Here is a 25,763-nt window from a genome sequence, read left to right on the forward strand (position 1 = left end):
GAGTCTGACGTCCTGCACGTTGTACGTGCAGGATGTCAGACTCACAGAAACAGAAGCCTGCGTGGCCGTGTTGCTGATCTGCAAGGGCAGGCTTCTGCTTCTCACAGAAACAGAAGCCTGCCCTTGCAGATCAGCAACACGGCTGCGCCGGAGAAAAGGACTTCGGCTGGCGGGGGTTGGGGACCCCCGCCAGCAAAGGTACCCGGCGGCGGGAAGAGGGGAGGTCAAAAGGGTTGGCTTGGGGGGAGGGGGGTTAAAAATGGCGGGGAGGGGGGTCGGCGGCGCTGGGGGGGCTAAAATGTGCCCCCTCACCTCGGGCTCTGGACCCCCCTGTTGCCGAAGTCTGGTTACGCCCCTGGTTTGCACCAACTTAGTATGTCAACAATGCTTTAATGTAAGAAAAAGAGGCTACGTCTCCAGAAGATAGAAGGGTCTTTTATTTGCCCAGTTCTCACCTGGGTTACTGAACGGCCCTTGGGATTGTGGGATATCACAGACTTCGTAAATCTTTACTGGGTTCATGGGCACCTCCTTGGTTCCGTCGTACATCAGCTTGAACTCCCGGCTCTTGTTCAGTGCACACCGCAGCTGGGCTTTCCACTTGGCAGGGTCCGGATCATCGCCTCCTTCCTGGTACTTCCCCGTTTCCACGGCCCAGGCCTGAAAACAAAGCACATACTTGGCAATTGTTCATATCCCATCACGGCCTACGGCTGTAGCTGAAAAACAGCTGTTGCAGCCGACCATCACAGCCTGGTAGACTAATCTAGGATGTCTAAAGTAGTAAACTCTTGTTTTTATGTCCTCTCTCATTTCTGTCACCTTTTCTCCAACTAAAGTGCTCCCTGTACAACACGGGGCATCTGCTACTCTCTCAAAAATATCTTCCTTCAATGCTGAATCTCTGAGCCATGAGAGTCAGCTGTTAGATATTGCTATCGCGGAGCCTCTAACAGCCATATCATAGCTGTCATTTGCAGCACGACTCATCTGCTTAGAACAATCTTCAAAATGTGCTAAAATCGACTGGAAAAAAGGTTTGTTAGCTTCCGATAATCCTTCCACTAACTGATTCAAGTTATCCATAATAGTATGTAAATATTGTACATAATGATAATTATGCACTGCAATGTGAGCAGCGAGCATGGAATTCTGGTACATTCTTTTACCCATTAAGTCTATAGATTTAAGGTCCTTGTTTGGAGAATAAGGCATGCGGTCTTTAGATGTTTTGTTCTTCCTCATTGAAGATTTGACTATCAAAGAAACATGAGACAATTGTTGCTTGCCATGTCCTAAAACTTCCTACACTCAATATTTATCATCTGAATTTTGTTTAGTTGGTCTAACTGAATTAGGAGTTGACCAAATGGATATGTTCAGGTCTTGAAGTATTTCATCTATAGGGAGCCGCAATACTCTCCTTATGAAGGTCATATAATGGACATATAATAACTCTTCCTCTCTACGATTCCCTAACGTGTCTGTACACACGAACCTTATTCTACCACAACATTACTGTATTTGTTCATACCGGAATTGGCGAACGCCTTTACGGTACTATGTAAGCTACATTTAGCCTCCAAATAGGTGGGAAAATGTGGGATACAAATGTAACAAATAAATAATCTTCAAGGACTAGAGATGGCCAACAAGGCTAAATTTTAAGACATCTACACTGAATTCTCAAGATACATAGATATCAGGTCCAAAAACACCTACGTTTTCATATATTTTGCTTATTTGTGAAAACCAGACCTACTGCCAGCTCTCGAGGACTGAAGCTGACCCTGTTAATGCCAAGTTCATACTTTTTTAGAATGTACGTCTACATGAAACGAAAGTGTAATTATAAAGGAAGTCCATTATACTTTGCCAAAAAGAGCCCGCAAGTTCTTGTAGATAAGTTAGAGGGACCTTGAAATCTAGACCCTGCTCCACATTTTCATATCCTACCAACTTCTACTCTGAAAGTCACATCTGTAATGCAGATTTCAGAAATCCTTGACCATATCTATGGAGCAAACAAAAAGTAAAAGTGACTGTCTAGAACTGAACAGAAAAAAAAAAGGCAAGAGGCAGGCTTGACATCAAGGTTTTAAAAAAAATGTCTGCCTGACATTCAGTCCGCAGCGGTCAGCATTGTTTTTTTTAAACACAGACCACCTCAGGCAGAATTAGCCCCGGGATATTCAACGCCAGGCCATGTCCGGGAACTGACGTGAAATATCCGGGGCTGAATCGGGATAAGGAAGCCATTAGTGCTTGAGTCCATGAGTGGAGGAGTGGCCTAGTGGTTAGTGCAGTGGACTTTGATCCTGGGGAACTGGGTTCAATTCCCACTGCAGCTCCTTGGGACTCTGGGCAAGTCACTTAACCCTCCATTGCCCCTGGTACAAAATAAGTACCTGAATATATGTAAACCGCTTTGAATGTAGTTTCAAAAACCTCAGAAAAGGCGGTATATCAAGTCCCATTTCCCTTATGACATCACAATATCAGAAGCGAGCCAAGAATCGGGCAATCAAGCCATTGTGACATCACTGATGAGGTTGGCTCTTATTGGTGGAATGAGTGGAGGAGTAGCCTAGTGGTTAGTGCAGCGGACTCTGATTCTGGGGAACTGGGTTCAATTCCCACTGCAGCTCCTTGTGACTCTGGGCAAGTCACTTAACCCTCCATTGCCCCTGGTACAAAATAAGTACCTGAATATATGTAAACCGCTTTGAATGTAGTTGCAAAAACCTCAGAAAAGGCGATATACCAAGTCCCATTTCCCTTTCACTTATGCGGGTCCCAACTGCATATCTGCCGGGACCTGCGTAAGTTGTCCTCTGCTCCTCCAAAGCCCTCACAACCCCCCCCCCCCCCGCCTACCTGTTAAACGCATGGTGGTCCAGTGGGGTCTTTTGGGCAGCAGCAGCTATGTCCATTCACTGTTGCACATCACAGCAGCTACAAAGTCTCTCCGTACTAGAAAATATCACGAGGCTGCTGCGACCAACAGTAGCAAGTGGGCATTGCTCCTGCCCGTTAAGTCCCCACAGACAGTTAACAGATAGGCCCAGGAGGGCCTTCGGGGGTGGGAGGGAGGGGGAGGGCTCGGCTGGCCTTACAAATGTCTAAGGTGGGAGGAGGGGGAGCAGCAAAACTAGTGCCACAACCTGGAAGTTAAGAAGGCATCAGACAAACATTCAGACCAGTCAGCATTGTGACTAAAGTTGAGAAGCTTTTTTACTGTCCAGGGCCGTTCCTAGGGTCTCTGGTGCCCCCCTGCAGACTATCAGTTGGCGCCCACCCCCATCTAGCATCTCCTTTCTCTCTTCTCCCTCCCTGCCCCCTTTTTCAGCCCAGTGCGATTCTCCTTTGCCCCCATCCCCCTCCCATTTATGGTCACCTGCCCGCCCTCTTCTCCGACTCCCTCCAACATCCCCCTTTTTCTGCCACCTTGCGTGGTTTAAGTCTTTACCTCCGTCCCAGCAGCCGCGTCATTTCAAAGCCCTGCCCGTCTCTAGCCTTCCATCCCTTTGTGAGTTCGTTCCCTCAGAGTCTCGCCTTCTGACATCATTTCCTCTTTCCTCGAGGGCGGGACTCTGAGGGAACGAACTCACGAAGAGAGGGAAGGCTAGAGCTTTAAAATGACGCGGCCGCTGGGATGGAGGTAAATAAAAGATTTAAACCCTCAAGGGCGGCGCGGTATGGCGACGCAGTGGCACCCTTGAAGGCAGGCGCCCCCCTGCGGTGCTTACCCCGCTTACCGGGTTTGACCGGTCCTGTTACTGTCCAACTCCCATGCTGAACTCACAGATCGTCCTGGCACTAACTGGTCAGTGCTACTGAATAATTACCATAGACTGTCCCTGCAATGTCCGGTTACATGCTGCTCAATATTAAGGCAGTCAAAAGCAATTTAACCAGGCAGAATCCTCTCCTGTGGTGTGTAATATTTAATCATCTCTATGACCTCATGTACAACTTTCTTTAAATTAGTTACCTTATTTTGTAACTGGTATAAGCAAAGATGGAACATATAGATTAGGTAAGAGAGTTAGAGCATTCACTGTCAATAAAAATGTTCTACTACGTATTGTAAGCAGTATACTATGCCATACTTTGTATTGTTATTTTAATATTTTTACTGCTGTAATTGTCTATTGCTTATGTTTGATTTATTCTTACTGTACACTGCCTTGAGTAAATTCTTTCAAAACGGCAGTAAATTGAAATATACATACATATCCGTATGTATGACATAATACACACACACACACATATATATATATATATATATATCTATATAAACAAATATTTAAAACTGATGGCTTTCACAAGTGCACTTTTGTTTTTTTTCACCTTGAAGATTGTGTTCTCTTCCTCGTGCTGAGGGCTGTGCCGTGTCGCATGCTTCCAGGGGATCTGAAAACGTTTGGCCTCTCTGTTGAGCCACACAAGCCCAGGATACATGCCACTGTCCACCTGGGCTACCAGCCAGGGTTTGAGCCTAACCCTGCGTGGATGCACAGCCATGACCTAAAAAAAAAAAATACGATAAAACACAAGCACAAAAGCACCACACACGTAATATTGTGTTGTATTTATTTATATAAAGGGTGGGTTGGGTGGGAAGGGAAGGGGGGAAGATGCAGGAAATTGGGAAATGTATTTGATGATATTTGTGTCAATACGTCTGGTACTATACTTGTTCCTTTCTCTGTCATCAATAAAAATGATTTAAACATAAAGGGTGGTTCAGAAAATCTCTTAGAGGCCCTTTTACTAAAGGGCGGTAGGGCTACTGCCTCGGCACAGAGCAAATTGGACCTACTGCTGGGCTACCACAGGAGCCCGGCGATAATCCAAACCTCTTCCCTTACCACCTCCTCAATGGGTGGCGGTAAGGGCTTCCCCGGGAAATGGCTGTGTGGCACACATAAGTACATAAGTGTTGCCATACTGGGACAGACCAAAGGTCCATCAAGCCCAGCATCCTGTTTCCAACAGTGGTCAATCCTGGTCACAAATACCTAGCAAGATCCAAAAAAGGAAAAGAAAAAAAACTTATGCTGCTTATCCCAGAATTAGTGGATTTCCCTTTAAAAAAAAAAAAAAAAGTCTTTTACCCGCTGCTGTAAAAAGGGGGTTTCAATGCATGGCAAATCCACATGCCAATGCTACCACAGCTTGATAAAAGGGGCCCTTAATGAACTAAATACTAATGAACAGTATTTCAAGAACTGACCAAATTAAAAATCCCCCACAAGGGGATAAAATTCAATTAAATACGTCTAACATAGTAACATAGTAACATAGTAGATGACGGCAGAAAAAGACCTGCATGGTCCATCTAGTCTGCCCAAGATAAACTCATATCTTGAATTTGTACCTGTCTTTTTCAGGGCACAGACCGTATAAGTCTGCCCAGCAGTATTCCCGCCTCCCAACCACCAGTCCCGTCTCCCATCACCGGCTCTGGTACAGACCGTATAAGTCTGCCCTCCCCTATCCTAGCCTCCCAACCACCAACCCCTCTTCCCCCCACCTGCTCTTCACATTTGACATTCATTGCCTCAAAAAGAACTGAAGGAGTTTAATTTCATTAGTTTCTGTCCTGTACTAGGTGCTGATTAGTTTGTAAATTGTTTTTCTTTTTTTAACTCCTCCTGATTTTGGATTTCTTGGAACCCAATTTAAGTTGACTTGAGTGTTGTTAATTATGTAATGATATACTACATTATTTGAGAAATGTAATGTATAACACTTTTCCGGTTCAAGTGTCTAACCTTGTAAATGATTTAAAATTAAAAATAAATCCCTAACAAGGTGTTTATTAACATGCAGCACCATATATGCTCAATGACTCCACTGAATGTCCAATGGTAGAGTCAGTTGGGGGCTAGCCGTCCAAGGGTTACTGTGGTTTTTCAGTGTTCTCTATCTCCACCTGCTGGTAGGTGGATACAACCCATCAGTTAATGGATTCATCTGCTGCTGATGAGAACGAAAGTGGAGCTTCAGGAGTTGGGAGGGAAAGATAAATAGAACTCTTAAGGAAATGCCAACATCTCGTTTGAGGAATGCATAGTGCTATAGTTTAAGACGGCATCCCTGAAGATAGGGAAGGGGTAAATTTTGACTCGGATGGGTTTTTTTGAGTGTACCAAAGCATAGTTTAATAGACAGCTATTGCAAAAGGCAAGTCACTCCTCATCAAGTTAAAAACACCCTCCCCCTACTATTCTTTCAAAAGGTACAAATGACCCCTGTATTCCCAACACCCATCATCTTGGCGACGGCCACAAATTTGCATTCTGCCCTCACTGGCTCCATCTGGTTCACAACACAGACGGTGCGACATCGGTTGTGACATCATAACTGCCAGAGCATCCCAATATATCCCAATAAAGAAAGCAGCTCATAGAAAAAAGTCACCAGCCAGCACACTAAACCAGACACCCATACCCCATAGGAATATAATGGGAATCTTATTTAGGAAAACACTAATCATTAGTGAAACCTTAGTAAAAAAAAAGACCCCTAAAAGACTGCCGACAAGATTCTCAGCGTATTAGAACAACAAGGTTATGTTAAATCGACGTCACGGCCAGAACAGCTAAGGCCTCTTGGAATTACCCTTGCAGTCGGAGAGACTAGTGTGGCCCCTGAAGTCACAGCAATGAGGATAACAATGCTATGTGTATGTCATCCACAAGGACAGAATATACAGCTGAAGTCCACGATTTCTCTAGAAACAAGAGCTTTTATCAAAGACAGAGGCTGCTGTATCAACATCCTGCCCGAGAGTTGGACCAGACTGACCATCTGAAGAACACACTCATATTTTCAAAGCACTTAGCCTTCCAAAGTTCCATAGGTTTCTATGGAACTTTGGAAGGCTAAGTGCTTTGAAAATGAGCCCCACTGCCTTCTAGAGGTCCGCATCAGGTTGTACTGTATATTGCCATGTACCTTTGTGCTACTGCTCTGACCAGTGGCGTTCCTAGAGGGCCTGACACCCGGGGCGGATCGCCGATGCACCCCGCCTCCCGGGTGCAGCGCGACCCCTCCCCCCCGGCAAAAAGGACACCCCCCACCCCAGCGAAAGAACCCTCCAGGTGCACGACGCTGACCGGCGCGTGGCACCCCCCCAGCGACGTGTACCCGGGCCGGACTGCCCCCACCTTGGTACGCCACTGGCTCTGACTGGAACAAAACTCCATTTAGGGAACTCCATTTAGGGATCTACGTACGTTTACTCTAAGCTGTTCCCATAACAAGACTTCTTGTGTCTTTATTCTTGCCTTCTCTGCACATCATCTTTGCTGCTCTTGTACATAAAAATAATTGCCCTATTTTTATAATACTTGGTTGTGCAGTTAGTTCTGTCTACTACTTGGGTGCAGTGGGCTTGGATCTAGGGATAAGGGGAATATATTTGCTTCCGACGCGTCACTCACTAATGTTAAGTCTTGTTTGGGGCTCATTATTTCTGAATTTTTACTAAGTATCAGGTACCCCAATAAGCGTATTATCTGTTATTGCGCCTACAGCGATATGACAGGAACATAATGAACCAGTCAATAACCTCGCTGCTGCATTCCAAGTTATCTTTAGGGCCTGAAAAAAATATCTTTAGGAAGTCCTATCAACAGTGAATTGCAGTAGTCAAAGCCAGATAAGACTAATCCTTGCAAAACTCTGTGAAAAGTTTCATTAGGCCTTTTAACCGTCTAACAAGTTGCAATTTAAAGAAAACCTTCTGAATAATACACACTGGGCTAGATATGTCATACTAAGATCAGCCACAAATGGGTCAGATACTGTGAAATGACTGCTCTGTGATTTACATTCCAGTCTAGATTCCACCCTGACAGCATAACTCAGGACTTCAGACCATTCATCTGCCTTAATCATACCCTATTTATATCCTATACTAATAACAGCAAGTTGCTGCACCCTGTCAAAAATAACTAGAATTAAAAGGTATCTCCTAATAAGACCTATATATAAAGCTTATAATTTAAGGCTGACTTCTGTGCTACAATGTTCCCTCTAATTTTAGACAGGCTATGGGGCTCCTTTTACAAAGCGGTGCTACCGATGAGCGTGTGCTGAAGGTGACGAAGCCCATGAGAATTGAACAGGCTTCCTCACATTCAATGTGCCGCTAATTGAACATAAAGAGTAGCCGTACTGGCTACCAATAGTCCATCTAGCCCAGTATCCTGTTTTCCAAACAGCAGCCAAGCCAGGTCACAAGTACCTGGCAGAAACCCAAATCGTGGCAAGATTCAATGTAGAATCTCAAATTGCAGCAACATTCCATGTAGAACCCCAAAGAGAACCAAGATTCCACATACAATCTCAAAGAGTAGCAACATTCCACTCATAAGAACATAAGAGTAGCCATACTGGTCCATCTAGCCTAGGATCCTGTTTTCCAAACAGCAGCCAAGCCAGGTCACAAGTACCTGGCAGAAACCCAAATCGTGGCAAGATTCAATGTAGAATCTCAAAGAGGATATCCCAAAACATGCATTAGGAAAGGCTTCAACAGAGCATGTGATATAACAAGAGAAGAACTTTTACAAACTGGGTGCAAATTCAAGACAGCCCCTGATATAGTATGTAACTTTCGGTTCTCTTCATACAGTCATCAATTTAAAAATATCATCAAAAAACATTGGCACATTATACAGACACTCCCCTGTTTTAAAGACATCACACCTATATTTGCAGTTTCCAAAAATCCAAATTTAAAAGATCGTTTAGTTCCATCAGCACTTCCCACACTGGATAGATCTGTAGTAACAAAAAATGGTCATAAACCGTGTAATACGTGCTCTGTTTGCACCCACTCATTGACCCTACGAGAGTTCATACACCCTAAGACTCAAAAACATTATAAATTAAATTTCAATAGCGATTGCAAAACACAAAATGTGGTATACATAGTTCTATGCCCGTGCGGTTTAATATACGTTGGTAAGACCAACAGAATGATTAAGGTCAGAATCCTAGAGCACCGCAGCTGCATCAAGAGACAACTTAGGACGGCACCCTTGGTGAACCACTGGATAGAGGCTGGACACAATTCAGATGACATAAAATTTTTTATTTTCAAAACACTTAAAAAGGGCTGGCGAGGTGGTAATCTAGATAGCATGTTGCTAAGAGCAGAACAACGTGCTATTTATGAACTAAACACAGTAATCCCAAATGGTCTAAATAAAGAGTTAGAACTAATACATTTTTTATAATTTTCCTACATTGTCCGCTTCCAAGTCTAGACATATCTGTATCACTTTACGATAGGGCTCTCTTATCCACATCATATAAGACATTTTACCAGCTTTGCTCTTGATACAGTCTCATTCGTACTCCAACAAAAGTGAACTGTATATGAATTATTATTTAAGTGTACAACTGTGATTTTCACACTATGTCTGCTCGCGATAGGTTGCCTTGCTCCCCTACATCGTAATTCCAATCTTATTTATACTTCATTAAAAACGAACTGCATATAGGCTATTACTTAAGTGGACAATTGCATCTTCCGCATTATGTGTTTTAGATAGTTTACCCTGATACGTCACATCCCCGTCATCTTGTGCTTGGTGCAACTTTATTTATTACACCATATAAGTCATCAATCAAGCGGATAATTAAGATCAACGTACAGCTTATACATTCCACTGATTACTCCTTGACAGTTCGTCCAGTCATTATGTTTTCTTTCAAACTATCCCGGGCTTGATTTCCATTGGCTCTTAAGAACGTCAGCTGTTATCTCATGACGCTGACGTTATTTTGGACTTCAAATTACAGCGTTTCCTTTATTCCAGTTTTCATTTTGATTACACGCTTCACGTACCAGCTTGGTTAGCATTAGCAGGCAAGTATTCTATTTTTTCGGACATGAGCATATCTCTAATCAATGGTGCATGCCATTTTGAACCCTAAATCATAGCGCTCTACTCATACCGAATTTAATTCGCTTAAAGGGTTTATGGATTAGTCTTGGCAGCACAATGCTTAACGCTTGTTTTAAAGTTCGTTTTAGATACAAACATATATTTTCGCTGACTTTTATTACTAAACTCAGCTATAACCTGTGCCTCAGAGAGCATTGCAAGATTCTTTTTTACACACGTGTATACTTTTTAATACAATGGTCCAACTATGGAGTTACCCTTAAAGAAAAAATATAATTAAACTTTCTACTATTAAACCCTTTAGTTTGCAATGCCTCTAATTTTATTGTTTTTATTTTTTACCAACTTTTTGATATTACCCTTTTACAATAGGTAAATTTTGAAACGATGCAGAGGCTCATCTCTTTGGATGCTAATTTTTTTGCCAGTAGTTAATATATCTTGCATAGAAACTTGCGGTAATAGTTTTCTCTCTAGAGATATAATACACATTATCGTTAAGCTGAACTATATTTATACATCTGTAAGGTTTATGTCTTTCATCAAATGTGGTGGTTAATATATTTGTCTTATCAATTTGTGTAATTATGTTTTTACTTAGATTTGTCTGTATCTGAACGAATCTTTTGGATGTATATATGAATATCTATATAAGCCAATTTATAGGTACGTCTTAAATTTATTTTGATATTTTTCAAGGACATATTTATGTACATTCATTCTGATTGTCTTTCGACAGATTATTATAATTTATTGTACATATTCTTGGTTATATCATCATCTTTCATCTGCATAAGATATTTTTACAAGTCTATGGTTCATCTTCTCACAATTATAGTAATATGCTTATGGTTTACACTTTTACCATTATAGCCATCTTTTGCGGTTTTAATATCGACATTTCATTTTCAATTTTAATTTACATATATTAGATCTTTTTAAATGTGTATGTCAGTTTTATGATATATTGTATGCTTTGTTTGTTTTTAGACCCCTGAGGAAGGCCTGGTTGGCCGAAACACGGACCGTGTAGGGTCTCGTGCAATAAATTTGGCTTTTCATCTATTTTTGAGTCTGGTTTTCTTGAGCTCTCCCGTTTTTGTTTTTTCTGCTGTTGTTTTCTACGGGAGATTTGGACTCTCTTTGTTGTTTCTGAACCCCAAAGAGAACCAAGATTCCACATACAGTCTCAAAGAGTAGCAACATTCCACTCATAAGAACGTAAGAGTAGCCATACTGGGTCAGACCAATGGTCCATTTAGCCCAGTATCCTGTTTTCCAAACAGTGGTCAAGTCAGGTCACAAGTACCTGGCAGAAACCCAAATTGTGGCAAGATTCCATGTAGAATCTCAAAGAGTAGCAACATTCCATGTAGAACCCCAAAGAGAACCAAGATTCCACATTCAATCTCAAAGAGTAGCAACATTCCACTCATAAGAACGTAAGAGCAGCCATACCGGGTCTGACCAATGGTCCATTTAGCCCAGTATCCTGTTTTCCAAACAGTGGTCAAGCCAGGTCACAAGCACCTGGCAGAAACCCAAATAGTTACACCGCTTTGTAAGGAGCCCTGTGTGTGCAAAAATTCTCTTTTGTGCAACTTTTTATAAGCTGAGTTACAATTTGTATACTGTGAGCCAAGTGTAATGTAACTAATCTCAGGGTTTCAAAAGTGTCATTTAAGTAATTGTCTTCATGAAAAGTAATACTACATTAAGCTATACTAGCGTATCATTTGTTTTAATCAGAGAACATCAACTAGATCAGCTTTTCAGTGCTGCTTTATAACACCTCATTAAAATTATTAAATTTTCTGCGTACGCAGGGTCCACAGTCTATGTGCATGCACAGAGGTGCACAGCTCAGAAGGAACATTGCTAGACAACCCATAAGGAATAGCAAGAGATGAAAATATAGGCTCTTATTATTCACCATATCTGATAATGTAAGAGAGGACACCCAAGAATGCTGGCAGGTAGCATGCTTAAAACAAGCATAAAAAAACAAACAAAAACAAAAAAAAAAACCCACATCTTCAAGCAATAATGTCCTGTGGAATTCTGTACCACAGAAATCTGTGGGGACAACATGTATTAAAGCTCCCAAAGGGATTAGACACATTTAGAGATCACAGATCAATCAGAGGCTATTAAACCCCCATCAGGGCATCATCCCAGGTTCAGGGTAGCCCTAAAATATTAAAAAGGCCTTTTTACTAAAGCTTCATGCAAGTTTTGCACAAGTGAGCTAAGTGCTAAGAATCCCATTAGATACCTACGGACTTGTTAAGCATTTACTAAAAGAGCCCCTAAGAATGTTGCATACTGGAAGAAGTTGTGAATGGGAGTGGCCAGAAAGCTACGCTTCCCTCTGTGCGCCTGCTTATCTCGTACTCCGAATTCATTAAATGACACCAGGCTAATTCTTCCGCACCTCTCTAAAGCTAGATGGGAATCCACTAGATCCAGTGCTTTTTATTTTGTCTCACCAGCATTATTTATTTACTAGTAAAAAAGGCCCGTTTCTGGAGCCAATGAAACGGGCGCTAGCAAGGCTTTCCTCTGGCCCCCCCACCGAACGCACCTTGGTTGTTAGTGACGGCATTGCGCTGCCGTGGCCGCCGTCGATCTGCGACTTTGGCCCCCCCCACCCAACGCACCTTCGTCATCAGTGGGTGGCCCATTGCGCCGCCCTGGCCGCCGTCGATGTGAGTGAATTGCTCCGCCCTCAACGTCATAACGTTTGACGCGAAGGCAGGGCCCCGAGACTGTGATTTTTCTTGGCTTCAGAGCTTCGAACTTACGAACCTTGGCTTCAGTGACGTCAGACAATAGAACGTTGAGGGCGAGTTTTATATATATAGATTTGTAACATTTGTATCCCACATTTTCCCACCCATTAGCAGGCTCAATGTGGCTTACATAATACCGTCAAGGCGATCGCCAAGTCCAGTAGATATTAAACAAATACAGTTTTAAATAAGGGTCAAGGTTAGGGTAAACAAGTACAACAAGGGTCAAGGAACTAAGTATGGAACTCACTACCATAATCTCGCCAGCTTGAATCATATACGTCCTTTCAGGCTTTACTGAAAACTCACTTTTTTCACTACACTTTCCTTGTGTAGGTCCAGGTGGATTCTATGTGGGTTTGAATGTGTGTGTGGATTATGTTAATTTGCTCTATATGTAACCTTTATCTTGTGTGATTGAATCTTGTTTGAATGGCAAAGGTGGTTAAGTTTTTCCTATCTTAAATTAGCATTCTTTTCCCATTTCTTGTTTTTAATGTTATTTTATCTGTAAACCACTTTCATTTGCTTGTAACAAGAGCAATATAGCAGATTTTAATAAAATGATAAACAAGGACCATCGCTTTGATCCTGATTAAAGAGCTATTAGGCTGGTCTTTCATTTTCTCTAAATAAAGTTTAAAAGTACAAAAAAAAAAAAGACCTGGATGTGCAAATGACTCCATTATTGCTTGACCTCTCCAGTGAGACACCGTTCTTGAAAACGGTAAGCGATAGCAGAAAAAGAGCAATAATGTTCCCTATTTTTTCCCTCCATTGAGCAATCCTAATCATGCCCCCTGGAAAATCAGGAATAGCAACTCATCTCCAAGTCATTGCATCCAACCCACCCTTTCTGCCTACTCAGAACAAGCAGTCACAGGTTAACAGATTCTTAGCAGGATGTGCCAGGTAAACAGATTGTACACACAGATAATACACACACCTGGCCAGCCTCAGACTACCAGGAAATAAAAAAAAAAAATCCAGTGCTTCTTAGACAGGAAGCAAGTGCCCAGATAACACAGCTACAGCTCAAGACACATTTACACTGCTATGCTCTCCATGAAGAGTCAGAGCCCCACAAGTCCCACAGAAAACCACACTCATCGCTGTATTTTGATACTTTTAAAACAGGGCCAACAAGAAAAACACACGAGGCTTTGAGCTCACACAGGCCTTTTCTTCTAATATTGTGAGGGAGACTGTTTAATGTCAGTGGCAACCAGTGTGTTTTTTCTAGCAAAAAAGGTGCCGGTACTCAAAATGCCAGGCCACCTTTCAGGGGTGGGATAATCACTGAGGGACCCACTCCACAACAGCCAGGCCCACTGCAACCAGTCACAGAATCTATGACAAGGTAGAATTGGTGTGTAAAGCCTGAACTATTTCATTAAAACTTGTGGACCACGGGCCAATTTTAGCAGACAATGGAAAAGGTGCCAGTACCCCCAAGTACCCCCTCAAAAACAAGCCCTGCTAAAGCGTGACAAGATTCCATGCAGAATCTCAAAGAGTAGCAACATTCCAGAATCCTAAAAAGTGACAAGATTCCACAATCTCAGAGTAGCAACATTCCATGTAGAATCCCAAAACAATAGCAAGATTCTGGAATCCTGAAGAGCAGTGTGTTTTTTTTCTCGCAAAAAAGGTGCTGGTACTCAAATGCCAGGCTACCCTTCAGGGATGGGATGATCACTGAGGGACCCACCCCACAATAGCCAGGCCCCCTGCAACTAGTCACAGAACCTATGACAAGGCAGAATTGGTGTGTAGAGCCTGAGCTCTTTCATTAAGACTTGGGGACCATGGGTCAATTTTAGCAGACAAAGGAAAAGGTGCTGGTACTCAGTACCCCCCCCCCCCCCAAGTACCCCCTCAAAAAAAGCCCTGCTAAAGAGAGACAAGATTCCACACAGAATTTCACAGAGTAGCAACATTCCATGTAGAACCCCAAAGAATGGCAAGATTCTAGAATCTCAGAGAGTAGCAACATTCCACGTAGAACCCCAAAGAATAGCAAGAATCTGGAATCCTAAAGAATAGTGTGTTTTTTCTACCAAAAAAGGTGCTGGTACTCAAATGCCAGGCCACCCTTCAGGGATGGGATGATCTCTGAGGGACCCAACCCCTAATAGCCAGACCCCCTGCAACTAGTCACAGAACCTATGACAAGGCAGAATTGGTGTGTAGAGCCTGAGCTCTTTCATTAAAACTTGGAATCAATGGGTCAATTGTAGCAAGCAAATGGGAACAGGTGCCAATACTCAGTACTCCCTCAAAAAAAAAAAAAAGCCCTGGTGGCAACCCATGCTGAACATTTATAATATATGCAAAAATTACCATTTATAAAACTGTCAAGGGCATATGCATGCAAGGAGCCTTCAAGAATGGGGGTGAAACCGCCTAGGTCAGGGGTCAGCAATGAAACCATGAACGAGCACCGGGCAAAAAACCCAACTGCATAAGCGTTCATTGGTGTGTATTGAAATGACACTGCCGAAAACGCTTATGCTGTTGGTTTTCGCCCAGTGCCGGTTTGCGGTTTCTCTGGCTTTTGAGATTGCTCTCTTGTGACAATCAGCGATATCCTTAAGGATCATATTATCCATAGGAGTGGCCTAGTGGTTAGGGTGGTGGACTTTGGTCCTGGGGAACTGAGTTCGATTCCCAGCACAGGCAGCTTCCTTGTGACTCTGGGCAAGTCACTTAACCCTCCATTGTCCCATGTAAGCCGCATTGAGCCTGCCATGAGTGGGAAAGCACAGGGTACAAATGTAACAAAAATAAAATAGAAACTATTGGAGATTCTACATGGAATGTTGCTACTATTGGAGATTCTACATGGAATGTTGCTATTCCACTAGCAACATTCCATGTAGAAGGCTGCGCAGGCTTCTGTTTCTGTGAGTCTGACGTCCTGCACGTACGTGCAGGATGTCAGACTCACAGAAGCAGAAGCCTGCGCGGCCACATTGGTGATCTGCAAGGGCCGACTTCTACATGGAATGTTGCTAGTGGAATAGCAACATTCCATGTAGAATCTCAAATAGTAGCAACAGTGGAGGAGTGGCCTAGTGGTTAGGGTGGTGGACTTTGGTCCTGGGGAACTGAGTTTGATTCCCACTTCAGGCACAGGCAGCTCCTTGTGACTCTGGGCAAGTCACTTAACCCTCCATTGCCCACCACATTGAGCCTGCCATGAGTGGGAAAGTACGGGATACAAAAAAAAAAAAAAAATTAAGACCACTGACGCAGGCAGTTTCGTCGAAACACAGACCATGTCGGGTCTTTTAATAAAGTATTATTGCGACGCCCCCATGCTTGAAGGCTTCTTGGGCTTTTTTGGCTACTCGCTTCGGCTGATGAGCTTTTTGGATTCCTTCTCATGTTCCTTTAGGGTATATATTCATGGAAACTTATGCTCCTATATCATCATTTTATGTAGAAGGCGCCTGGAATGCATGTAAAGGACCAGGATGTTGTCAAAAATGCATGTGCGTGGGAATCATGAGCACACACGTGCCAGTATTCTGGCTAAGAGCTATTCTCCAAAATGACGTCAAGCTTGAGGGTGGGAGTTCAGAGGGGCGCTTCCCAATTACCGGTGTTGCCACCCAATCTCCGCTAAGATTCCATTCCTTTTAAACAGGATTCCTTTGTATTTATCCCACGCATGTTTGAATTCCATTACCTTTTTCATCTCCAACACCTTCGGGGGGGGGGGGGGGCATTCCACGTATCTACCACCCTCTCCGTCAAAAGATACTTCCTGACGTTACTCCCAAGTCTACCCCTCTTCAACCTCAATTCATGTCCTCTAGTTCTACCGCCTTCCTATCTCCGGAAAAGGTTTGTTTGCGGATTAATACCATTCAAATATTTGAACGTCTGTATCATGTCACCCCTGTTTCTCCTTTCCTCCAGAGTATACGTGTTCAGGTCAGTAAGTCTCTCCTCATATATGTATACCCTGGAGGAAAGGAGAAACAGGGGTGATATGATACAGATGTTCAAATATTTGAATGGTATAAATCCACAAACAAAATTGTTCCAGAAACGGGAAGATGGTAGAACTAGAGGACGTGAATTGAGGCTGAAGAGGGGCAAACGCAGGAGTAATGTCAGGAAGTATTTTTTCACAGAAAGGGTGGTAGATACGTGGAATGCCCTCCCGCGGGAGGTGGTGGAGATGAAAACGGTAATGGAATTCAAACATGTGTGCAATAAACACAACGGAATCCTGTTTAGAAGGAATGGATTCTTAGCGGAGATTGGGTGGCAACGCCGGTAATTGGGAAGCAAAGCTGGTGCTGGGCAAACTTCTACAGTCTGTGCCCTGAAAATGACAAGGACAAATCAAGGTCAAGTATACATATAAAGTAGCTCATACAATGAGTTTATCTTGGGCAGACTGGATGGACCATGCAGGTCTTTTTCTGCCGTCATCTACTATGTTACTATATAGAATATTAGAGTCTGTGTGTTGCAGTTTTAAATGTACACACAGGGTAGTTTAAAAAAAGGGAAGGTATATCTATACTTTCCCTAGTTCATACTGGTGTAGGAAGAAGAATGGAAGATGAGTGTGAAGGGTCTGCTGCAAGCTGAGGAAAAGAACTGGCAGCAAGAACTTGATATGAGGGTGGGCAGATCTGGTGGTGGTGGGGGGTGGCGGGGTCACTGCCGAGAGCATGTTTGTGTCTCTGGTGGGGAAAACCTCAGAGTTTCTATCTGAAAATTTGAGCTGGAATGCAGAAGTCCGCAAGTACAAACGTACCTGGGCTCATTCTTTTTTTTTTTTTTTTATAAAGCTTAATAAATTTTATTCCAAGCAATTCCACTTACACAGAAAAGTGTTACAAAAGGAAAGCATTATTTCTTGAAGAGAATATTCTTGAAGGAAATTAAAAAAAACACTCAAGTCCATAATATAAGGATCCAAGACTTAATGAGAGGAAAGGTAAGAAAGTAACATTACATGGATACCTTATATTATGGACTTGAGGTATCCATGTAAATGTATTATTAGACATAATCCTATTAAATACGTTTTCTTTGAGCCTTCTCACCTGTCAGCCCTTTTAGCAATTAAGAGAGTTACAGAAGATTGAGTTGAGATGTAAGCAATTTCTATTATTGAAACCTGGGCTCATTCTAAGTGAGAAGTTTTCAACCCAGAAAATTTACCCAGCTATAAGTTTTCTGGGCAAATTCTTGGAAAACTGTCCTAAGTACATAAGCATTACCATAATGCTTATGTACTCAAGCCCACTGTCCTATTTTCAACAGTGGCCAATCCAGGCCACAAGAACCAAACACTACTTACATAAGATCAAAGGTCCATCGAGCCCAGCATCCTGTCCAAGACAGCGACCAATCCAGGCCAAGGGCACCTGGCAAGCTTCCCAAACGTACAAACATTCTATACATGTTATTCCCGGAATTGTGGATTTTTCCCAAGTCCATTTAGTAGTGGTTTATGGACTTGTCCGTTAGGAAACCGTATAACCCCTTTTTAAACTCTGCCAAGCTAACCGCCTTCACCACGTTCTCCGGCAACGAATTCCAGAGCTTAATTATGCATTGGGTGAAGAAACATTTTCTCCGATTTGTTTTAAATTTACTACACTGTAGTTTCATCGCATGTCCCCTAGTCCTAGTATTTTTGGAAAGCGTGAACAGACGCTTCACATCCACCTGTTCCACTCCACTCATTATTTTATATACCTCTATCATGTCTCCCCTCAGCCGTCTCTTCTCCAAGCTGAAAAGCCCTAGCCTCCTTAGTCTTTCTTCATAGGGAAGTCGTCCCATCCCCGCTATCATTTTAGTCACCCTTCACTGCACCATTTCCAATTCTACTATATCTTTCTTGAGATGCGGCGACCAGAATTGAACACAGTACTCAAGGTGCGGTCGCACCATGGAGCGATACAACGGCATTATAACATCCTCACACCTGTTTTCCATACCTTTCCTAATAATACCCAACATTCTATCTCTGTCTGTATCTTTTCAGAAGCACCAAAGAAAGCAAGTATATTCATTTTGCTTTTTCCGTTCGTGAAGCTTTTTACACATAAAAGTCCAGATTCTACATATTATGCTGTAAACATCGGCACCAAAAAAAAAACCAAAAACCACACCTAGGCAGATTCTATAAGCTACGCCTAAAGTTAGGCGTGGTTTACAGAATATGCCCAGTGCTCGTCCAAACGACTAAATTTAGTCGAAGGTATTTATGCCAACTAAAACTTGGTGTAAATGCTGGCAACTAAGTTAGGCACGGAGCGGGTATATTCTATATCAGCGCGCACAGATTTAAGAAATGCCCACGACCCACCCCCTTTTTGGTTCTGCATCCTAGAATTTACGTGCAAAGCTTTACAGAATATGCTTAGCAAGTTCTCCACATAAGTTCTAATTAATGCCAAAGAGAATCAATTGCATTGCGTGTGAAGTGGCAATTATCGGCGTGGATTGACTTAAGATAATTAAGTTGCGCGTGCAAATCAGAATACGACCCGATTTTGCACGCACAACTCCTGTCACATTATATAGAATCCGGGGGAAAACTTTGTAAAATTTATCTCTCACACACATTGGGCCCCGATTCTATATACGGCGCCTAAAATTAACGCACGCTAGGTGTTTACACCTAAGCGTATTCTAAATACTGTGCGTAAATTTACTCACAGTACACAGGCGTAGTTCATGCGACTGAATCTGTGCGTGTCCATTTATGCCAATGAAAAGCTGGTGTAAATCCCTGCACGTACATTTACGCACGCTGGCCCATATTTTCTATTGCGCATGTAGATTTTGGAATGCCCTCAATACACCCAATTTGCACGCCCCTTTTTGCCTGCATGCAGTAGAATTTAGGTGCAGTACATTACAGAATACGCTTAGCAATGTACACGCTAAGTTCTAATTTTTGCCAATTAGTGCTTGTTATTGCATGTTAAGAGCTGTTAACGCTTAACAGCTTGTTAAAACAATTAATTTACATGCGCAGTTATAAAATACGCCTAGATTTACGCACCGAACTGCGTGCAACTCTAGGCGCGCTATACAGAATCCAGGGGATTGCCTGTAAATCTCAATCTTTGGCATCTCTGGTTTGTACCTGAGGCAATGGAAGGGAAAATGATTTTTGGAAGCAGGAGGCGGCCGGTGCAACCCCTAAATCATCAGTCATGAGAAACAGCTGCCCCAAGTGTCTGATTCCTGTATCTACATATAAATGTTCAAGGTACATAAATAAATAAATAAATAAAACGCTTATATTTAAACTGCAGAAAACAGACGCCAATGAGTGCTTCACCTTTGAGTTTTATCAGGTGCATGCGCACAGCAGCCAAGCTTACCGCGGAATTCTTCTGCGCATGCGCCAAAGCACAATCCTCAATGCCATGAGCGTGCCTCTATTTGCATCTCATTAGCGTTCAGCATTAGGGCGTTCTTCTGTGCTTTCCAAATAACGCTGTAAAAAATACCGCCGGAGTTTTGAGCATCAAGGCACTGGGAGTCTGCAGAAAAAATGCCTCTTACCAAAACGCAATGTCTGGGTCTAAAATCAGGCCAGAAAGAAGCATATGAAATGCAAATATTGGAAGAACTGCATGTTTAGGGGGTAACTTCCCTATGCAGGTACTGGTGAATATGCAAAATTAAATTATGCACATCTGTTTTAAAAGTTCTAAGCTTAACATTCACACCGTATCTTCACCATGCTCACTCTGGTATAAAGTATCACATATCATGTAAAATGAGTTATCTTGTTGGCCAGACTGGATGGACCGTACAGGTCTTTATCTGCCATCATTTACTATGTTATGTTATGTATGCTCAGTCTGGGCAAAGTTATGCACAGCCTGTATACACGTTATAATGCCTTTGTATTGCTCCATGGTGCGACCGCACCTCAAATATTGTGTTCAGTTCTGGTTACCGCCTTTCAAAAAAGATATAATTAGAAAAGTTACAGAGAAGGGCGACGAAAATGATAAAGGGGGTGGGACGACTTCCCCATGAGGAAAGGCTAAAGCGGCTAGGGCTCTTCAGCTTGGAGAAAAGACGGCTGAGGGGAGATATGATAGAGGTCTATAAAATAATGAGTGGAGTGGAACGGGTAGACGCGAAGCGTCTGTTTACTCTTTCCAAAAACACGAGGACTAGGGGGCATGCGATGAAGCTACAAAGAAGTAAATTTAAAACGAACCTGAGAAACATTTTCTTCATGCAACGTGTAATTAAGCTCTGGAATTCATTGCCAGAGAATGTAGTAAAAGCAGTTAGCTTAGCAGGGTTTAAAAAAAAGGTTTGAATGGCTTCCTAAAGGAAAAGTCTATAGACCATTATTAAAATGGACTTGGGGAAAATCCACTGCTTGTTTCTAGGATAAGCAGCATAAAACATCTTGTACTTTTTTTGGGATCTTGCCAGGTATTTATAACCTGGATTGGCCACGGTTGGAAACAGGATGCTGATGGACTTTCTGTCTGTCCCAGTCTGGCAATACTTATGTCATCTTGAATCCACAGTTTTATAAGTGCTTTCACATGCACAATTGGTTTAAACTTGTTCCTTCGTTGGTGGCACAGAGCAAGTCCTACTCAAACCCACAAAGCATGAATTTTTTCCCTGCACCTTTCACATGCTCCTCAGACACCAGCTGCATTTTCTACAAATGCTAAATATTTCTAAAAAGGGAGTGATTCTCAACATATTCTGTGCATCAGAACTGTACAAGTGCCAGCTTCCTACCTCTCTGATCCCTGCACACATTAAGGACATACACTCAGGTCATGCTTATTGCTGACAGAAAAAAACAAAACAAAAAAAAGTTTGGAATGAATCACTACATAGAATAGCCGTACTGGGTCAGACCAATGGTCCATTTTGCTAGCGTTCTGCTTCCAACAGTGGCCAATCCAGGTCACAAGTACCTGACAGAATCCCAAAGAGTAGCAATGTTCCATGATACCAATCCCAGGGCAAGCAGTGACTTCTTCCATGTCCCCTTCAATAGCAAGCTATGGACTTTTCCTCCAGGAACTTGTCCAAACCTTCCTTAAACCTAGATACACTAAGTGCCACTACCACATCCTCAGGCAACGAGTTCCAGACCTTAACAATTCTTTTGAGTGAAAAATATTTCCTCCTATTGGTTTTAAAATTAATTTCCATGCAATTTCATTGAGTGTCTCCTGGTCTTTGTACGTTTTAATAGAGTGAAAAATGGATTCACTTCTACCCATTCCACACCACTCAGGATTTTATAGACCTCAATCATATCCCTCCTCAGCCTTCTCTTTTCCTAGCTGAAGAGCCCTAACCTCTTTAGCCTTTCCTCATACGGCAGGAGTTTCATCCCCTGTATCACTTTGGTACCTCCCTATTTTATAAGATACCTCTACATTAAGAATGATGAGAACACCTGTTTCTGTCCCTTCCTCATCATCAGTACACAAGATGGGGTGGTACAGCCATAAGACACAGAGTAGCACTAGCGTGACAATATATTTTGGGTACCAAGATCCAATTTACCATTTTCTCCCTTTTAGGAAAATAGTCAGAAAATGTATTTGATCCAATATAACATAGTAGATGACGGCAGAAAGAGACCTGCATGGTCCATCCAGTCTGCCCAACAAGACAAACTCATATGTGTATACCTTACCTTGATTTGTACCTGCCTTTTTCAGAGCACAGACCGTACAAGTCTGCCCAGCAGTATTTCTCGCCTCCCAACCACCAGTCCCGCCTCCCATCACCGGCTCTGGCACAGACCGTATAAGTCTGCCCTCCACTATCCTCGCCTCCCAACCACCAACCCCTCTTCCCCCCACCTGCTCCACCTGTTAAGTACATATTTTGTTTTGCTTTTAGTTTTCCTATGCAAGTTTGTATTTATACTCAAGCATTACTATCACTGGTGGTGACGGGGGAAGGGGCAGCAGCAGCGGTGGCGGCAGAGGGGAGGCGGTGGCGGGAGGGCGGTAGCAGGGAAACGGGCCAAAATGTGCCCCCTACCTTGGGCTCTGGCCCCCCCCCCCCCCCCGTCAAGGTCTAGCTACGCCCCCGATTCAAAATCTGCACCCTGGTTCACAAAATCATCTATGCAGAAGCTCCGAGTTACATGACAGACTTGATCGATTTACCAATTAGAAATACATCCGAATCTTCTTTATGTAAAATTTCCTCTCTGCAATTGCACTTTCCTTAACTGAGAGGAAGGGAACAACCGGCGGTCAGCCGCTGATGGCCAGCGTTTTGTCCCCTGAGCAGCAAGTGCGGGACCGCTGTGCGTCGAACTGCCCACAGATGAAAGGGTTGGTGAGTCCTTTGATTAGCACCGGCGAAGGAGCGTCGACGCTCTTGGACCTGGAAAAACAACTCCATCGCTCCCGAATTATTCAACCACCATGTCCAAAGGAGTGGAGGAGTGAGTTAGAGGCATAAGCTGAAACGGAGGACGTTTACAGCAGAACCCGAATCGGCGGAACCACTCCTAAACACCTCAAGAGAAATCACCTTGGAGTTTTTGGCTTCCTTGGAGGTTACATTGAATGCCATCTGGAAGGCACTTCGGGACCTAACGGCGGTAGAAAATAACTTTGTTTCAGATATAATCTTATTGGAAAGTTACATAGACAATTTGACTGAACCCTTTGAGAGTGAAAAATTGATATAACAAATGAAGTTCTACACATGCAAGAAGTGGTTATGATCCTGAAAACGATAATGGACCAGAAACTTCGAATGATAAGGTGGATGTCATTGTGGATGATTAATGTCGAGATTATTGTTTTTCCCCAGAGTTCCAGGTATGACTCCTATGTTCTCCTCAGAAATATTTCCTTAAATTATTACTTCGAAAGGAGTGAAGCCTGTGAAAACTGGGATTGCTTTAATCAGTGGGATTTGAATTAAGAGACTTAAGTATATGTATTGTTAAATAACTTCTGGTTTTTAAGAGAGAGAGAATGTAATCAGATGTATTATTTCTAACTAAAATTTGGACAATAAGTATGTTCTCAATGAAATGAATTAACTATACACCGTATTTGGACTTGAAGAAGCCAACCAGATGATCAATGTGGAATAGCACAGGCAGCTCCTTGTGACTCTGGGCAAGTCACTTAACCCTCCATTGCCCCATGTAAGCCGCATTGAGCCTGTCATGAGTGGGAAAGCGGAGGGTACAAATGTAACAAAAATAAAATAGATACTATTGGAGATTCGACATGGAATGTTGCTACTATTGGAGATTCTACATGGAATGTTGCTATTCCACTAGCAACATTCCATGTAGAAGGCTGCGCAGGCTTCTGTTTCTGTGAGTCTGACGTCAGACTCACAGAAGCAGAAGCCTGCGCGGCCACATTGCTGATCTGCAAGGGCCGACTTCTACATGGAATGTTGCTAGTGGAATAGCAACATTCAGTGTAGAATCTCAAATAGTAGCAACAGTGGAGGAGTGGCCTAGTGGTTAGGGTGGCGGACTTTGGTCCTGGGGAACTGAGGAACTGAGTTCGATTCCCACTTCAGGCACAGGCAGCTCCTTGTGACTCTGGGCAAGTCACTTAACCCTCCATTGGCCCTTGTAAGCCGCATTGAGCCTGCCGTGAGTGGGAAAGCGCGGGGTACAAATGTAACAAAAAAAAAAAAAGCTGTGTTAAGTTCTACCACTCACTTAATGCAGCTTAAAATCACAGACCGCAGGATGCGGTCAGACATCTTGCAGTAACAGCCAAATCAGCGCACGCTAAAAATTATTTTTTTCCTGCACTAATCAGTTTAGCGCAAGGAATAGTGCGTGAGCCCTGACCACCTACCAAACAGGTGGTGGTTAAGTGCTCGCACAATCATTTCCTATAATGGCGACATTAGTACCTGCCAACACCAACAGAAGGTAACCTCCTCCACTGAAGATCAAGTGCCAAGCGAAGGAAAGTGGAGCAATTTTGTTTAATCGATTTGAATAAAGATTTTGGTGAGAACACCATCTGAGAGATGGGTTTTTTTTTTTGCTCCACATTAACGCCCATTATTTCTTTCTATTTATTTGTTGCACTTGTATCCCACATTTTCCCCACCTATTTGCAGGCTCAATGGGGCTTACAATTTTCCGTCATGGCTTTCACCATTCCAGAGTGCAGATAACAATTGATAATATATAAAGAACATGGATGACATAATAAGAATCAGGTAAAAAAGAGAAAAAAAAACCCTTCAATCGGTATTACGTATAGAACACTTAACGTGCTAAAAACATTAATGCGCATTAAAACACTAACGCATCTATAGCATGCCTTAGTAAACACAGCCCCTTATATTGGATGGAGGAAAAGACTTCAGTAAAACAGGTGCCTATATGATCTTAAAGGCCAAACTGTAATCACCATCAGTCATTAAAAAAATAAAAATACAAAAAAAAATCCACCTCCCCAAACAATTTTTTTTATTTTTTAGCTTTCTTATTTTTCAATTTTTTAAAACTTGGCACTCAAGCTGTTATTTCAAAAAGGCAAAAATAGCAACTTCACAGGGCTGGAATGCAATAAAACATTTTAAAAGCATAGGGTTCGAGCAAAGATGAAACAGAGAGAGTTAAGACAGAGTAACAGGAGTTAAGAAAATAAGGCACTAATTTAAATGAGGTCAGAAAGGTGCATGAATATTATCTTAGCTAAGTGGATAAACATGTCCTGCAGTACATTATGTGCATCAATTTGCACTTATCCACATTAAATTTTCATCTACCAGAACAGAAATCCGGTATTTTATTTATTTGCATCCCACATTTTCCCACCTTTTTGCGGGCTCAGTGTGGCTTACAACAAGTTGTGAGTGATAGAAATACAATTCGTTACTACTCGGTTATGGATTACATTGTGAGGAGTTATGCGAGACAAACTCAGAGTATAAGTACATAAGTACATAAGTAGTGCCATACTGGGAAAGACCAAAGGTCCATCTAGCCCAGCATCCTGTCACCGACAGTGGCCAATCCAGGTCAAGGGCACCT

At 42.6% G+C, this 25,763-nt stretch overlaps 1 protein-coding gene across 1 annotated transcript in view; it reads right to left on the reverse strand.

The window, feature by feature from the left end:
• Positions 1 to 25,763, reverse strand: part of IRF6 (interferon regulatory factor 6) — a 56,701-nt gene that overhangs the window by 26,618 nt on the left and 4,320 nt on the right. The window contains exons 2-3 of the mRNA XM_030221581.1: positions 4,354 to 4,530; positions 456 to 660 (exon numbers count right to left, since the gene is read on the reverse strand). Of these exons, the coding sequence (XP_030077441.1) occupies positions 456 to 660; positions 4,354 to 4,527 (379 nt within the window). The 5' untranslated portion in view covers positions 4,528 to 4,530. The remainder of the gene's footprint in view (positions 1 to 455; positions 661 to 4,353; positions 4,531 to 25,763) is intronic.

This window comes from Microcaecilia unicolor, chromosome 12, assembly GCF_901765095.1.
Source record: "Microcaecilia unicolor chromosome 12, aMicUni1.1, whole genome shotgun sequence".
Classification (NCBI taxonomy): domain Eukaryota; kingdom Metazoa; phylum Chordata; class Amphibia; order Gymnophiona; family Siphonopidae; genus Microcaecilia; species Microcaecilia unicolor.